The sequence below is a fragment of the Candida albicans genome, chromosome 1, assembly GCF_000182965.3.
Source record: "Candida albicans SC5314 chromosome 1, complete sequence".
Classification (NCBI taxonomy): domain Eukaryota; kingdom Fungi; phylum Ascomycota; class Pichiomycetes; order Serinales; family Debaryomycetaceae; genus Candida; species Candida albicans.
The window spans coordinates 2,108,624-2,126,020 of record NC_032089.1 but is presented as its reverse complement, the minus strand read 5'-3'; the positions used below and the strand labels follow the sequence as shown (position 1 = coordinate 2,126,020).

At 35.0% G+C, this 17,397-nt stretch overlaps 8 protein-coding genes across 8 annotated transcripts; 4 read left to right on the top strand and 4 right to left on the bottom strand. All coding sequences in view use genetic code 12, as the record gives it.

Annotated features, from left to right (window-relative positions):
• Positions 1 to 190: 190 nt before the first annotated feature.
• Positions 191 to 1,786, bottom strand: CAALFM_C109650WA (uncharacterized protein; the record flags this gene model as incomplete). The annotated part of the gene is made up of 2 exons (XM_019475139.1): positions 191 to 1,677; positions 1,744 to 1,786. 2 exons carry the CDS (start codon positions 1,784 to 1,786, stop codon positions 191 to 193), a joined length of 1,530 nt encoding a protein of 509 aa, XP_019330684.1.
• Positions 1,787 to 2,568: 782 nt separating this feature from the next.
• On the bottom strand, positions 2,569 to 3,855 carry ADE12 (adenylosuccinate synthase; the record flags this gene model as incomplete). Its single annotated transcript, XM_718420.1, has 1 exon — positions 2,569 to 3,855. One exon carries the CDS (start codon positions 3,853 to 3,855, stop codon positions 2,569 to 2,571), a length of 1,287 nt encoding a protein of 428 aa, XP_723513.1.
• A 547-nt stretch (positions 3,856 to 4,402) lies between these two features.
• On the bottom strand, positions 4,403 to 5,716 carry IDH1 (isocitrate dehydrogenase (NAD(+)); the record flags this gene model as incomplete). Its single annotated transcript, XM_019475138.1, has 2 exons — positions 4,403 to 5,470; positions 5,690 to 5,716. The coding sequence occupies 2 exons, from the start codon at positions 5,714 to 5,716 to the stop codon at positions 4,403 to 4,405; spliced, it is 1,095 nt and encodes a 364-aa protein (XP_019330683.1).
• Positions 5,717 to 6,811: 1,095 nt separating this feature from the next.
• On the top strand, positions 6,812 to 7,276 carry CAALFM_C109620CA (uncharacterized protein; the record flags this gene model as incomplete). Its single annotated transcript, XM_718418.1, has 1 exon — positions 6,812 to 7,276. The coding sequence occupies one exon, from the start codon at positions 6,812 to 6,814 to the stop codon at positions 7,274 to 7,276; it is 465 nt and encodes a 154-aa protein (XP_723511.1).
• Positions 7,277 to 7,339: 63 nt separating this feature from the next.
• Positions 7,340 to 8,158, bottom strand: CAALFM_C109610WA (uncharacterized protein; the record flags this gene model as incomplete). The annotated part of the gene is made up of 1 exon (XM_718417.1): positions 7,340 to 8,158. One exon carries the CDS (start codon positions 8,156 to 8,158, stop codon positions 7,340 to 7,342), a length of 819 nt encoding a protein of 272 aa, XP_723510.1.
• Positions 8,159 to 10,538: 2,380 nt separating this feature from the next.
• LIP6 (Lip6p) lies at positions 10,539 to 11,930 on the top strand (the record flags this gene model as incomplete). Its single annotated transcript, XM_718416.1, has 1 exon — positions 10,539 to 11,930. One exon carries the CDS (start codon positions 10,539 to 10,541, stop codon positions 11,928 to 11,930), a length of 1,392 nt encoding a protein of 463 aa, XP_723509.1.
• A 1,047-nt stretch (positions 11,931 to 12,977) lies between these two features.
• Positions 12,978 to 14,375, top strand: LIP10 (Lip10p; the record flags this gene model as incomplete). The annotated part of the gene is made up of 1 exon (XM_718415.1): positions 12,978 to 14,375. One exon carries the CDS (start codon positions 12,978 to 12,980, stop codon positions 14,373 to 14,375), a length of 1,398 nt encoding a protein of 465 aa, XP_723508.1.
• Positions 14,376 to 15,879: 1,504 nt separating this feature from the next.
• Positions 15,880 to 17,286, top strand: LIP1 (Lip1p; the record flags this gene model as incomplete). The annotated part of the gene is made up of 1 exon (XM_718414.2): positions 15,880 to 17,286. One exon carries the CDS (start codon positions 15,880 to 15,882, stop codon positions 17,284 to 17,286), a length of 1,407 nt encoding a protein of 468 aa, XP_723507.2.
• Positions 17,287 to 17,397: the final 111 nt, after the last annotated feature.

Here is a 17,397-nt window from a genome sequence, read left to right as displayed (position 1 = left end):
AGTTTGCAAACAGAAGCTTGAGCTTATTGAACTATCAAATCTTCATGTTGTGAAACTATTCTACAACTATACTCTTGTCGCCAAGCGTAGCTTTCTGTGGTTTCAAGGACATCACGTACATTACAAGTTACTACACACAAACACAATTAAGCAAGCTAAATTAGAAGATTTGCTCATTCACGTAACTTCATCACTTAGTTGCTTCTTTGTGTTTCTCCACATTTGTGTACTCAAAACTCTCACCATTATCATCCTCCGATTCAGTTTGAGAAGACGACGAGCTCGTGTTCGCTAGCGTATTATCCTGCGTTTCAATAAAAGACATCTTACTCTTCTGACTATGCCCCAGACCATTGTTGTTTGTCATCAAAGCATATGAGTTTGATGAAAGCTTTCGCTTTTTAATAATTGTAGGAGCACTTGGCCCTTCGTCGTCACCGCCAAACAAATTCCTGAATTGATCATACTCAGACACCGACTGCAATAACGTTGCTGAAAATATCATTCCTTTCAATATTTTGGCTGACAACAATAGTTCACTGGAACCACTATCTGTCAATTTATAAACAACTAACCGCTGATCTATAGTTGTACTCAACACGTAGATATCATCAAAAGTAACCACCTGATCATTAGTTTTTCTTCTAAAAGCATGTGGCAAGATGTATTTTAGATGAAGAAATGGACCAAAATCCAATTGCAGGAATTGTAATACAATCTTCCGTTTGCTTATCAGAAAAATAATGATTCTACTCATGGAATCGCTAAAAATTATCAAATCACTGTCGATTTGTTCAATATTTTGAATGGAAAACTGAGAAATCCGTTTCTTGAACACTGGTGAGATATCTTTGACGGGATTGTAAATTATTAGCTCTCCCATTTGACTCCCGCAGATTATGTAGTCATTTCCTTTAACAAAACATACACTAGACATCCATTGAGAAATTTGGTCTGTGGGATCCAGATTGTAAACATATTCATACAATGGTGTAATCGACTGCCAATACGGCGTCAATACTTTTGAATGTCGCCTCTCGGTATTCCGCGGTGGTGGTATGACGGCTGACAAAAAGGGAGCCTCCAAACTCAAAGTCGTGAAAGATCTTCTAAGTGGTCTATTTCTGAAACTTTGTACATATGTCAAATCCGATTGATCAGGATCTTTTGAATTTCCCTTACTTGCATTGTCTAGCTCCAAGTCAATTGTATACAATCTAAGGTCACTATTTTTCCCACATGTAGCAACCGAAATTGTGTTTGTAAATTTATCCAACTTTAAATCAATCTTACCGATACCATCCATGAGCATGAACACTTCATAACTTTTATCGGCGTCGTCATTTATCAAATCTCTTATAATCAATTTTCCATCTCGTGAACAGCTATAAAGATACTGATTGTTCAACACATCAAGAGCAACAATCATGTCGGTGTGGCTGTTCATTAGATTATTCTTCCAATCCTTGAATAAAGTGTAGTATTTTGAGTTTGCAGTTTTGGTGTACAATTGAATTGAGCCATTGCTTCTCAATATGACCAAATGGAAATTGTTCTGGAACTTGAACGTGAGTATTTTTGTTACGTGGTTGTTCGGCAAAGTGGTAGTTGGTCGGCATATCTCCCCCTTTATGTCAATGTCCAATGTCTCGCTAGACCTTTTCGATAATTTGACAACTAAAAATTGTTAATATCAAATCGAGTACAAGAGCAAAACTCTAATCTCCGTAATTGTGTACATACCTCTTATACTCCTTCTTTGATGGTCTGCAAGAAGAATATTCATTTTGGAGCTGGTGAGGTTATTTTATAATTTAAAGTGTTTTTGTATTCATGAAGTATAAGTAAATTCGCAAAGACTTGTGAGATTGGGTGTCTGATCAGAGTGTTGTCAAGTGTACGTTCTCTTAAAATAACCAAACAGTGCTCGAAGTATTTCTCTCGGTAGTCCAATTTCAACAAATAATTCAGATTGGCAATTTAAAACTCTTTCAATTGGAAAGGAAGTGTTTCACAAATGGGACTGATGATGGAGAGGGGTGGTCACTGCAAACTAACAATAGTGTCTCGTCCCCTTCTTGCCTTCTTTCTTTCAATTTTGGTTGCAGTAACAATTAAGTGAAATTGAATACAAGAGAGTCCCTGATTGCCAGTGTCGTATCGAAGAATGATTAAGTTTTTCCTTTTTGATGTGTTTCGTTATTTATGAGATTTTTATAGAGAAAAAGAAAGTAGTTTGTATTTTTATAGTTATATATGTATTTTTTTCCCTCTTTTATTAATATGAGGTGATTTGGATATATTATTGGAAACGTAGTGTGGGGGAGGGGAGAAAATAACACCGCATTTTGAACTCAGAAATTGTCTTGCTTATTTCTAGTATAATTTCTTACAACTAACCAGAGTGTTATCAATACATAAATACATCTACTGACCCCGTTCAATTATATTCAAAATAATTCTACAATTTTGGAATACATTTTAAAATTTTATAATTTTTTTTAAGGATTTTGTAAGGTTATTAATCTAATAAAACAAATCTAATCGTCTTCCGTAGCATGTGTACAACTAAATCTTCTTTTCTAACATAGAATCTCTAGCTGGACCGGTACCTACCCATTGGATTGGAACTTGCAAGTAATCTTCAATGAATTTAAGATAGTTCTTAGCGTTTTCTGGCAAGTCTTCATATTTCTTGATACCGGTGATATCTTGTTCCCAACCTGGGAATTTCTTATACACAACCTCGACTTTAGCTAAATCAATCAAATCTTCAGGGAAACTTGGCAACTCTTTTCCATTCAATTTATAAGCAACACCAACTTCAATTTCCTTGAATTTATCCAAAACATCCAATTTGGTGATGTTCAAAGAAGTGTATCCGTTGATCAGGTTGGAATATTTCAACACAACCAAATCCAACCAACCACATCTTCTTTTTCTTCCAGTAGTAACACCATATTCGGCACCAACATCTTGCAAAGTTTCACCTACCTTGTTCAATTGTTCTGTTGGGAATGGACCCTCACCAACTCTAGTGGTGTAGGCTTTAACAACACCATAGACATTTCTGATGGTTCTTGGAGGAATACCCAACCCAGTCAAAACACCACCAATACCAGTTGATGAAGAAGTGACGTATGGATAAGTACCGAAATCAATATCCAACATTAACGCATTAGCACCTTCAACCAAGATTTTTTTATTGGCAGCAATAGCTTCGTGCATGAAGTTGACGGAGTCGACGACGAATGGTCTCAAGGTTTCACGGTATTTTTCAAATCTTGCCAATTCTTCCTTAGGATCATATTCAAATTCACCGTATCTTTTTTGTCTACTCTCGACTAATCTCAAATATCTAGTTTTGAATTCTTCCCAAGCTTCTGGATCAGGGTTGACTAAATGGTGGACTCTGATACCTGATCTACTTGCCTTGGTTGAGTAAGTTGGACCAATACCTTTACCGGTAGTACCTATTGATTTCTTATTGGTTGATAATTCAGCTTCTTTCAATTTATCAGTACGTTGATGGAAGTCAAAGACCAAATGAGCTCTAGATGAAACAAACAATCTATCACGACAATCTAACCCTTTTGCTTCCAAGTTTTCCAATTCAGCAAAGAAGGAAGGAACGTGGATAACAACACCAGATCCAACTAAGTTTTGACATTTAGGATTGACCAAACCAGAAGGTAACATGTGGAAGTCATACTTGACTTTACCAACAACAATTGTGTGGCCAGCATTGTTACCACCTTGACACCTGGCACAAACATCGATATCATCACATAATAAATCGACTAATTTACCTTTACCTTCATCCCCCCATTGAGATCCTAATACGACGTCACACATGATTCTTGAATTTGTTTAATAGCAATATATACTAGTTTTTGGTTGAACGATTGAAACCGTTAGAAAAGAAACCAAAAGAGAAAAAGAAAAAAAAATCAAAAAAAAAAATAGTTGAGAATAATCTACATCTATATAGCAATTGATGAAATTTTTTGAAAATGTGGGTTGGTGGTGCGTGGGTGCGTCGATATGCGTGAGTCAGTACGCAATTAGTTCTTGTATTATTTTTTGCAATGTATTAAGTTGGTTTGGTTGGTTGGTGGTGTAGAAATTACTCTCTCTTATTTTTTTCTTGCTTTCTAAAGAGATGGGAAGGAAAAAAGAAAAATTTTTCTTGTGGTGGTGGTGACTCTTTATAGTATAATATACAGGTTCAATTATTTGCAAATTGACTCTGAAAGCTCAAATACAGAGAATACAACAATTATAAACATAATGTAGTTCATTTTATTGTAACAACAAAAAATCGAGTTTATATAAATATTTAATGTATGTCCTTCCTCTTTCCTGACATCTCTCAGGTTGATAATGTATTTCATCACATCGCTTAATCCAATTTATTGATGATGGCTTCAGTGAATTCAGTAGTAGTAGCAGTACCACCAATATCAGCAGTTCTGACATTACCTTCAGCAATGACATCGTAAGTAGCCTTAGAAATCTTGTCAGCGTGATCGTTTAATCCCAAATGTCTCAACATCATAGCACTGGACAAAATCATAGCAGTTGGGTTAGCAGAGTTCTTACCTTTAATATCTAAACCAACGTGACGACAACCTGGTTCGAAAACAGCATATTCTCTACCAAAGTTAGCACCTGGAACCAAACCTGGACCACCAATCAAGGCAGCACCAATGTTGGATAAGATAGAACCGTACAAGTTAGGAGTGACCAAAACGTCGAATTGTTGTGGTTTGGCGACAGCTTGCATAGAAGCATTATCGACAATCAAATCACTTACTCCAATACCTGGGTAGTCTTGACCGACATCTTTAACAGTTTGTCTGAACAAACCATCACCTAATTTCATAATGTTAGCTTTGTGGATAGCAGTAACCAATTTTCTGTTGTTTTTCAAAGCGAAATCGAAAGCAAATTTAGCAATTCTTTCGGACTTGAATCTTGTCATGATTTTCAAAGATTCAACAACACCTGGGTATGATTGATGTTCCAAACCACTATATTCACCTTCAGTGTTTTCTCTGACCAAGGCAAAGTCAATACCATCGTAAATACCTTTGACACCTGGAATGTTCTTGATTAAAACTAATGAAGCGTAGATATCTAATTCTTTTCTCAATGCAACATTCAATGATTTGGCAGATTTACCGGTGGATGTATACAAAATACCTTTCAAACCAACTTTGTTTCTCTTTAAAGATTCGACAGCTTCGTCAACACCATGACTTTTACCGGTTTCACTTTCAACACCACTGACTTCAACGACTTCCCAGTCAATTGGGACATTTTGGGATTTGAAAATTTGTTTGACGGAATCAGTGATTTCTTGACCAGCACCATCACCTGGAATCAAAGTAACAGTGTATCTGCCACCATATTTCTTTGGTAAAACGGCTTCTGGAGATGCAAAAGTGGCCAAAGAACGAATGGAGTTCTATATAATATTTGAATAGTTAGTATGAATGTAATTTTAATGTTTCCATTATCCATGAGTTGGAAGCTATGGCCAAATTGGTTCCTGATTTGCATGTTTTTTTTGTCGGTCATTCAGAGCAGAGATCCATAATTCAATGGACTTTATTTCTCCGAGCAACGACAACGATCGACTTGCATTAACCATTGATAATAGCAGCAGCTGACAAATTCAACATACCTTTTGAGCAATAACGGTTCTTAACATTGCGGAATAGATATTAAATTTAGTTAATAGATGCTGTGAATAAGCTCTTGGTATCCAGGGAGAAGAATATGTAGACAAAAAAAAATTGTTGTGATGTTCTCAATATTTGATTGTTCATTGCATTTTCTTGAAGGCAGAGGAGCCATAAGAAAAAAAAAAATAGATTTGGGGTACAAAAACAAAGAGAAAAAAAAAGTCCTCTACTATTAATGCTGTCGTTGAAAAGTCCATTGCCAATTTTTACTCTCCGAACTACACAGTTTATTGAACAGAATAAACCACAACTTAGTTCCATTCAGGTTGCAGTGAAATAAAATGCTGTTTCATAATGTGGTTATATCGAGAAATAAACTTATAGTATACTGGTTGTTGTTGTTGTTGTTGTGTTCATAGAGGCATTTGTAGAAATCGGTTATATACTTTTCAGTTACAGGTTCCCGGTGGTTGCTTTGTCGGTACCGAGAGAATTGGTGCAATTTCATTGGTCCAACAACTCCGTCTGTTTTCGGATTAAATTTGTAAGTGGAACCAAAAAAAAAAAAGAAAGAAAAGAAAAGTGAACAGGGATATTTCGGAACTTGATGAGGTAAAACAATGAGCATAGATTTTTGCAACTCTATTGAGAAAAGTGTATTTACGTTTTGTTGTTGATGAAAAACCTATTCGTGGTATACTATTGATAAAATCATTAGATGCTAATGTATCTTTTCTCTTTGAAGAATAGCTTGGTTTTGAAACTCAATACTGTTAACATTTTTTTCTATTGAAATAAGAGCAAAAATGAAACAAAAAACTGTAAATCAAACTAATAACTCTATTTTAACACCTTTTTATGGAAGACAACACCAATTCAAAAACCCTGACTAGATACACTGCTTATGGTTTCTATCGATACCCCAAACTAACAACAAGTAATTATATTCGTCTTCATTATATATAAAAACTCATATGTTAAGAAATTAACTACTAATTGAAATGGGTCGTGCAAACTGGGTCAATATTGACATACTGAGAAGAATGATACATCAATTTTTTTTTGGAGTTTAACGATCTCCAAAAGATATACTAAGTAACAGACATCATTGTCCCATAATCATGTCAATCTTTACGAAACAATTTCCAAATTTGAAACAATTACAAAAAAATATAACTCAAGAATTGTTAAAGTATGAGAATAGTACAGCCAGATCTCTTTCAAAAGCTGAATTGGAAAAGACAAGAACATATTACAACTACTTGAAGAAAGTCAAACTAAGCAAAGGTGAAATCCTGGCAATAAAAGATATCGATACCAAATTGGCCGATTTATCAAAAGACAAATTCCAACATCAAGCTGAATTGCAAAATAAAAATAGTTTAAATGGTATAACTGAAAATATCACCAATGAGAAATTACCCCACGAGTACAAGTTAAACAATTTGAATAACGTCCACCAATATCTAAAAAATCAAAGAGAATATTTTGAGTTATTGACAAGATACAATCCAGGTTTGCTTATGAGCCAGGCTGACAATGTCTCTAAAACTGCAAATAAAGTCGGATTAGAGGTTCCTAACTAATTCCTTTATATATATATATTCTAGAATAATACAATACTGTACATAAAATGAAATCAGAAAACGCTAATTCAAAAATCTTCTCTTTCTGTCTCCACCTGCTAACACCTCATTGTCATCTTCCTGCGGTGATCTCTTGATTGTGTCCATTGAAGTAGGGCAATTTGTTTCACAAATCTGAGCATAAAACTGTTTCAACAAAGCGTCATATTCAACACTTGACCAATCGTAAATCGACGGTCTTCTACTTTTGATCATGTTGAATGAATTCAATAAATTGTAGCGATAAGTATCCATCAAGTACGCAATCATAAGTCCTGTCAGCAAATTATCGTTGCCATCCTGTGATATGATTAAAACTTCCATCTCTTGATTGACCAGTTTGAATAAATCAATCAACTTAATTAGACTGAAAAATTGCATCATCAAGTTTGCCCCACACAATATAGGTGATGATATCTGGATACGATCAGTTGAGTTCGGTAGTTGTTCAATCAATTTGGCTGCATTTAGATTACTTTTATAAAAGTAGTTCAAGTAGTTTGTCAATATTCGACTATACTTTTGGACAAAGTTAACAGCAAGCTCATCATGGCTCTGAAAGAAAGGATCCAAACTTAAAATTAATACATCAGATGGGACCGACACATCTCTATTGTTTTCAATCAAATCAAGGAACTGCAATGTTGTCCCACAGTTGATGATTATCTTGATATTGTGCTCAACTAGGAAGTTGCTGTCATAATTATCTGTTTTGTTTATCAACGCGTTGTATGGTCCTAACCACACTCTTGGACAAATTTGCTGAGGTGTCTCCGGGTTAAAAAACATACACTCATTGAAGTGTGTATTGTGGTTGTGAAAGTTTCTGCTTTGGGAATACATATATAAAAGCTTAATTTAATACTCTTTAGCCCTGCGGTTGATATTTATCCCTTCCAAAAAAAAGTAAAAAACTCAAGATTGAAAACTAACAGAATGATTTATGTAATACTGAAATTGAAATCTTATATCTCACAGCTATGGAACACGTATTATACAACTTTCTTGCTAATTAATTGGTTGAAATTTAATTTGTTGTTCGATGCTTTTGGCTGTAAAAGGAGAAAAAAGTGCAACAGTTCTGGGAAATAATTGAAGTTCTTTATACTATTCTAAATGGGTTGAGCCAATACTTCAAAAGTATAAAATCTTTCTAAATAAACATATATTCTTAAATAAGGAAAAAAGAATAACCAGATGGAACCACTCTTGTTCAATTCGTGTGAAGCAATATCCTGAAAAAAAGCTGAAGAATGGGAAAGGACTCTTTTAAAGTGATACAAAGAAAAAGCAAAGATGAAGAATTTAACAATGGAAGAAAAAAAAATCGAACGAAAGAAAGTGCGAGGTTTTCCTGTTCATTAGAATTTTTGTATTGTCTCACGAAATTTGTTTAACCGCAAAGGGGCGGAATTAACAAACGCGAAAGTACTAGTGAGATTGCTACAGTATTGGATAGATGGGAGGTGGTGGTGGTGTGAGTAATACGCAGTGCTACTCTTAAAAACAAAAATCCCTTTCAATTGTTAATGTTACTCCAAATTACAAAGGAATAGACGCCTACTTCTTATGCGACACTGAAATTATTGGTTCCAGGAATTGTAAATTTGATACTTTAACAAACAAAGCTCAAATAGACAAGCAAAATTATCCCTTGTGACTCGCAAAAAACTCAACCTCTACTTGTAAAACTAATGCAAAATGTTAAAAGACATTGTTGAAACCATTTCATATCAATGACAAAATACGGCACATGCACGCTAATGACAACTTTATTTCTAGATGCAGCTTTATGTTTGCAAACACTCCTTTCATTTAAGCTGCTGGTCATAATATAGCTGTTCTTCAACCAATGAACTCCTTTGATTGTGATTTCTCCACAAAACATCTGGTTCACTGCTGACCGTCACTGCTGAAAACTGTTTCCTAACCAGCACGGGCGAAAGGGAAGAGGATATTGCAATTCAGCTTTAGATAGATCTCAACCACGTAAACATTTAGCAATACAATTCATAACTGATTATAAATACAGTCACTGCTACTGTGGAAACTAAAATACAATTCTAATTGAGTGTTCTTATTTGACGAACTTCCAATATGGTAAACAGTAAAAGAATTGAAAACTTCAAACTGGCTAGAAATAGGACCATGCATACACAAGAGAGTGAACCAAACGAATTTAAGAGAAAGTTCTATAAACGAATACGCAGCATTCCACAGATACCCAAGTTCAATAATGAATGATTCTAAAGTTGCAAAAACTTTAAAAAAAACCATGATTCCAGCTCAACTTTGAAAAAGTTCCAATATCAAAACTACGAGTGCTCAGTAAATATCAAAATAATCGTACCACAAATGTACACATGGCTCGTACAGTTAAGTCCTAGAACTAAATGAAATACCCACTATAGGTTAACACAACTCCAATATTCTAATGTTCATTTATTTAGCTTGGCACAAAGTTTCATTAACTTTGTCTTATCAGTATAATCAAGCACAAGGAAGTGAAAATAACTTTAAAACTTTATACTTTGTTCAAGCCTCTGGTTGGAGCATACATCAATTCAAACACCCCATTCTCCTTCCATATAATAATTGTTTTACTTGATCCAGACAATGCCATATATTACAAACTATATTAAATAAAGTTTTATGTATATTGTGTTTAACAGCAATATATTATGGCCAGTTTCAGTTTTTTGTATGAAAAAGAAATCAATTGCAAAATGTTCTATTTTTTTTTTCACCCTCTTCCTTTTTTGTTTATCTTTTTCACACCTGGTTTCTTTTCACCACATGCTCAACAATGTCCATACATGCCAAATCTTGAAATTGAATGATGCTTGAGATAGCAAAACACCCATAAGGGCCACAGATACAATTGATAACTTTGAATCCATGCTGGTTCCTTTTTCTGTTTGTTTTCGTTTTCCTATTTATTTAAAGAGAGAGAACGAATTGTTTTGAGTAATCCCCAGTTCAAATTTGGAGGGTTCGAGTTTATATCTTTAATGGTCAATTGCTTTTGAAAAGAAACAAGCAATCAGCCAATGAAAGTTTTTTATTTAATATGCAAACATTGAATGTTATTTCCCAGTCCAAAAACAAACACATTAAATAAGGATATTTAGATTTTCATTTGGAACAAGTATATATAAATAAAGTCAGCTTCCCCAGTACTAACCATGTATTTATATATCTGCTTGATTAAATTATTTTACAAATGAGAGATTTAATTTTATTTTTGAGTTTGTTGCATACAATATTTGCATCACTTTTCAGTTTAAAGCCACCCAGCCAAGATGATTTTTACAAAGCACCTGCTGGTTTTAAAGCTGCCAAACCAGGGGATATTTTGAAAACAAGAAAATCACCTAATAAGCCAAGTAGCTTATATGCACCTGTTGACGTTCAAAATTCATGGCAGCTCTTGGTCAGGTCGGAAGATTCTTTTGGTAACCCAAATGCTTTTGTCACAACCATCATTCAACCCAAGAATGCCGATCCATCGAAGGTCGTGTCGTATCAGAATTGGGAAGATGCTTCCAACATTAATTGCTCCCCATCATATGGTCTGCAACTTGGGGCTCCATTAAGCACAATACTTACCCAATTGGATATGACATTTATAGTTCCTCCATTGAAGAGTGGTTATTATGTTGTTCTTCCAGATTATGAAGGTCCCAAATCTACATTTGGCGTAGGAAGACAATCAGGAAAAGCTACATTGGATTCCATCAAAGCTGTCTTGAAAACTAAAGATTTTTCTGGTATTAATGATGACGCGAAAGTTGTTTTATGGGGGTATTCTGGAGGATCGTTTGCCAGTGGTTGGGCTGCAGTTTTGCAACCAGAATATGCCCCAGAATTGAAAGATAATTTGATTGGCGCTGCCTTAGGTGGATTTGCCGCTAACCTTACTGGTATTGCTGAATCAGTTGATGGTGAAGTCTTTTCTGGGTTTATACCACTTGCATTGAACGGTATAGCAAATGAGTATCCTGATTTTAAAAAGAGATTATACGAAGAAGTTAAACCTGGTGCCAAAGCTGATTTACAAAAAGGTGCAGAGAATTGTTTGGCTGCATCACTTATCAGTTATCCAATGTATCAATATTTCACAGGTCCAAGAAGAGTGTTTGAAAAAGGATGGTCATTGTTGGAAGATAAAACCATTGGCAAAACTTTAGAAGACAACTTGCTTATTGCCTTGAGTAAAGAACATATGCCCCAGATCCCTATTTTTGTTTATCATGGGACAATTGATAAAATCATTCCTATCAAGGATTCGATTAAGATATATAAGAATTGGTGTGATTGGGGAATTGGATCATTTGAGTTTTCTGAAGATAAACTGAATGGTCATACAACGGAAACAGTTGTTGGAGCACCAGCAGCTTTAACGTGGATAGATGCAAGATTTGCAGGAAAGCCTGCAGTTGAAGGGTGTCTGTTCACCACCAGGGCATCGAATTTCTTGTACCCCAACATTTCGGAATCTGCTGCACTGTACTTCAAAGGAATATATCAAACGATCTTGAGATCGAAATTGGGCTCAGGTGTTACTTCTGATGATGTTTCTGTAAATGGTTTACGTAGCTTGTATCATACCTAGTTTAGTCACAGGTGACTATAGGTATTTTAAATATATAGGTAACATTGTATCATTGAAAAAAAAAATCAATATATAGGAAATTAACGAGTTAACTGATTATTATGATAAATCAAATGATTGCATCTATATTACTCTTCTGCTAAACACACAACAGCCTAACATGTCTCATATTGTTGCACTTCCTATTAAGAGCTAAAGAAAAATTCCCTTTAACAGATATACACAAAAAAGATGGTTTTGACTTTTTAAGTTTTGGAGAAACCACAACAAATATGTCATTGAAATTTGATTGCATTTCCTTCAAGCAATATGTAATGGTTTAGTAATTTTCTGGAGTTTCCCATTATGTCACTTAATTTATTGCCCAGACTTGATAAACTTTAAAACCGCTTCATTAGTGATGAGGTGTAGTGATAAGAAAAGTTAAGCATTATATGTGTAGTTTAACTAGGGTGTTTTTTTACCAAAACCCTCAGTCCTGTGATTAGTGTCATCATCACAGGAATGCAAATTGTTTCAAAACTCATTATGACATTTTAAAAGATGATATAATTTTATATAATGCTTTGTTTTGCGATCAGAGATGTGAATAATTTTCTTGGTTCTTATATCATGTAGGGATAAGGTTTTGATTTTCAACTGATTCTTTATCTTATCACACATTATTTTTATTATTATTTTGTACCATGCTTATTTTTTTTTTTGCAACATTTCCCAAGGTAGAAACTTTTCAGCGATACCGATTTCTAAAAATGCCAAAATGTCATTCAATAGCAGATTCAAGAGTACAAATACAAAGCTCTTATCGATTTTGACTTTCTTCCATTGTCATGAACTTTTGGTGTTTTAATTTACCCCCCCAAAATTTCATAGCTTGATTAATTTAAATAGAAACAGTATCTTAATTTCACACCCACTTCTTTTGAACAGCCTCAGCCATTCACTCCCATTCATTCCAAGTATAAAAACATAGAAGAGCCCATCAAAAGGTTTCTCTCTTTTTCATTTCCCTCTACTTTCTTTCCATACGTTTCAATATCTCAGTTCATGAAAACCTTGTTAATATTCCTTGCTTTTTTATCAAGCATTTTTGCTTCCTTGATAGGATTGACGCCACCCAGCAAAGACTCATTTTATTCACCTCCCGTTGGGTTTGCAACTGCTAAGCCAGGTGATATCTTAAAAATTAGAAACACTCCCAGTGCTCCTAGTAGTTTATATTTACCCATTGTTGTTAAAAACGCTTGGCAACTTTTAATCAGATCCGAAGACTCTTTTGGAAATCCAAATGCTTTTGTTGCTACCCTTATTCAACCATTGAATGCAAACCCTTCAAAACTAGTTTCTTATCAAAGTTGGGAAGATGCCTCTCATATTGACTGCTCACCTTCATACGGGATGCAATTCAAGTCTCCAGCTACAACAGTGACTACTCAAATTGATATGACACTAATTGTCCCTCTATTACAGAACGGCTATTATGTTATTATCCCTGATTATGAGGGTCCAAAATCTACATTCACAGTAGGTAGACAGTCTGGGAAGGCAACTCTAAACTCAATCAGGGCAGCATTACAAACGGGAGCCTTCTCAGGGATTAAAAAAACTGCCAAAGTTGCTTTGTGGGGATACTCTGGTGGGTCTTTGGCTACTGGCTGGGCAATAAGTTTACAGCTGAAATATGCCCCAGAGTTGAAGGAAAATTTAATAGGTGCTGCTGTTGGTGGATTTGCTACTAATATTACTGCTGTGGCTGAAGCTGTTGATGGAACTGTGTTTTCTGGATTTATACCACTTGCTTTGAATGGGTTGGCAAACGAATATCCCGATTTCAAAAAGAGATTGTATGGTGAAGTTAAGCTCAGTGCTAGATCTACTATGGAAAAAGGATCACAAAATTGCTTGGCTGCTTCGCTTGTTGGTTATCCGATGAGTCAATACTTTACTGGGCAAAACAGGGCTTTTGAAAAAGGGTGGGGACTTTTACAAGATGAAGTTTTTAACAAAACCATTGAAGACAACTTGTTGTTAAAATTGGACAAAACCTATTTACCCCAAGTCCCTGTTTTGATTTATCATGGAACCATAGATGAGATTATTCCCATTAAAGATGCCAATGCTCAATATCAGATTTGGTGTGACAGGGGAATCCAGTCACTAGAATTTGCTGAAGATTTGCTGGCAGGTCATTTAGCAGAAACATTTACTGGGGCCCCTGCTGCTTTGTCATGGATTGACGCAAGATTTTCTGGCAAACCTGCTGTTAATGGATGTCAACGTACAATCAGGTCTTCAAACGTGTTATACCCGGGTATTTCAATTACAATTCGAATTTACTTTGAGGGTATTTCTAAAACAATTTTCGGGGTTAACTTAGGATCGGGAGTTAACGCTGATAAATCTATTAGCAATAAATTTTTCGCTTATATTAGAAAATATATTTAAAATGACCTCCAGATTTTAGCTGAGGACAAACAAATTAATTGAACAAAAGATCTGTAATTTCTCTTTTTAGATAATTTTGTACTTGATTTTGAATATACTTTATTGGTATTAAATATTTTGTAGAAGGAATTTTTAGTTTACAATGAAGATAGTGAAAAACCCCGCAATTTATGAAACTACAATTACTTTTTTAGAATCTGGTTATGTACAGCTACAGTATAAACTACTAGACTTACTCCTGTAGTATCACTGGAATATTTTATATTGATGAAAAATGTCACTTCATTTTACAAAATCTGTTGAACAACATCAACCACAATTCTGGGCTCATAATTTATTTTTGTGTTTTCGTACCTCAGTCAAAATGCTCAATGGTTTTTTCTTGAAACTCATTTACTGATTTTGACAGGGTTTTGCAAGTAAATTATCCAAGATGATGAGATATGGACAACATAATAATTTAGCTTCACAAAAAGCAGTTTTCCCGAAATGTGGTATATAGAACAAAAAAAGAACAACCATGGACGGAAAGAGTGTAGTAGAAACATTCCCAGCACATGTTGTACGTCGAAACTCTCGAAAAAAAGAACCTGCGTTAGGTGACAAAAGCGAATACTCAAGGTACAAAATTAGTCCCAATTTTTTTTTTTTGCCTCGTGTAATTTTATCTACAGAAAATTATATATGATTCTTTCCAGGTACCCCTTTGACCATAGAATGTAGCACATAATGTAACTTACATTCAACTTGGCATGCGTCTGTCATGAAGAAGACTAGACTCGTAACAATACGAGATCACTTAATCTTAATTCTTGAGGAGTAAATTAAAACCAAAACAGAAAATAAAAAACATTGTTCTAAACTTTTCTGCAGAATTAATGAATGGTACCACTTTGTATATGAAAGTAACTCGACCCATTATGACTTGAGTATATATCTATAATAACCATAGGAAAAGGAAAATAAAAATCACATTCACTTCAAGGACTTAACAGTATTTTAAAAGTATTTGAAATATGGTAAGATTTCCTTTTATTATATTTTTTTCCCACTAATTTCTCGCTTTTGCAACATTTCCCAAAACAGTAATCTTTTGGACCAGACCTTCGCGTAAACTAAAGATTAACAATATTGAATATCTCCTCACCCATGTTTTGTTAGCTACCAGGATTATATTCCTTTTCCGTTGATTCAAAATTAGTCCAATTTAATCAGAAATCTCCTTTTGATTATGGATATCCGAAACTTAAAAACCAAATGTCTTCCGATTCCGCCACTTCATTAACCTAAAAAGGAAAATTCTTGTCATCACCTTCTCATGTCACTGTACCTTGTTTTAAAAAAACACTAATTTCGGTTTTGACAAGATCTGTCGAGTAAAAATAAACTTCACCATATAAATAGATACAATATTGGACAAGATTTTAAAACCTAGATTTATAAAGTTTAATCAAACAATCCATTTCCATCAACTTCACCCCTCCTTCCACCATCACCAACAATAATGAGAGGTATTGCTGTTTTCCTTGCTTTCATATCATTAATATTTGCCTCCCCCTTGACTGTAAAGTCACCCCTTGTGGACGACTTCTATACTGCTCCTGATGGGTATGAGTCAGCTAAATTGGGAGAAATCTTAAAGTTGAGAAAAACTCCCAGTAAACTCAGTAGTATGTTTTTTGAGATCGATATTAAGAACTCCTGGCAGCTTTTAGTTAGATCTGAAGATTCATTTGGAAATGCAACAGCAATTGTTACCACAGTTATCGAACCATACAACGCTGACCCATCCAAAGTCCTTTCTTATCAAACTTTTGAAGATTCTGCAAATATTGAATGTTCACCTTCTTACGGTATGCAATATGGTGCCCCTTGGTCAACTGTGGCTACTCAAATTGATATGGCTTTAATGGTACCTATGTTGAAGCAAGGTTATTACGTTGTCAGTCCTGATTATGAGGGACCAAAATCCACATTTACTGTTGGTAGACAATCTGGGAAAGCCACTTTAGATTCCATTAGAGCTATTCTAAAATCCAACAAATTCACTGGGATCAAGAGTGATGCAAAAGTCGCCATGTGGGGATACTCTGGTGGTTCATTAGCTTCTGGTTGGGCTGCTGCATTACAACCTAAGTATGCTCCAGAATTGAAGAAAAATTTGATTGGTGCTGCCCTTGGTGGGTTTGTCACTAATATTACTGCCACTGCCGAAGCAACCGATGGTACATTATTTGCGGGATTGGTTCCAAATGCCTTGAGTGGGTTAGCTAATGAGTATCCCGAATTCAAAGAAATACTTTACCAAAAAGTCTCCAAAGCTGCTACTGACAATTTGCGTCAAGGTACTGAACATTGTATTGGAGGTGCTATTCTTTACTTTGCTGAAGACCAATACTTCACTGGCGATGATAGAGCTTTCCCTGGAGGTTATGGATTACTTAAAGAAGAGGTGGTGAACAAGACTATTCTGGAAAACAATTTGATGCAAATGGATAAAGATTATTTACCAGATATTCCAATTTTTGTATACCATGGTGCATTGGATTCCATTGTTCCAATCAGTAACGTCCATGTCACTTATAAAAATTGGTGTGATTGGGGGATCAACTCATTTGAATTTTCTGAGGATTTATTAAATGGCCATATCACCGAAACTATTGTTGGGGCCCCGGCAGCTATAACATGGTTAGAAGCAAGATTTGACGGTGAACCAGTCGTCAAGGGATGCAAAAAGACTTCCAGAATCACCAACTTTTCTTATCCAAACATTTCTGATTCTACTAGTAGTATCTTCGAAGGGATTCTCAATTCTGTTACTGGTTCCGAATTGGGTCCAGGTGTCACCTCTGATAACATAACGTTGGATGGATTAACCGGATTCTTGGGGAACTTTATTGACTTAAAATAGATGACAAACAAGAAAAAAAAAAAAACCCTACTTACAGCCAAACCTAATCATATCCACCACCTACAAATTTATTTATTTTCGTTGCCCTTTTTCAATTTCTTTACATACCAT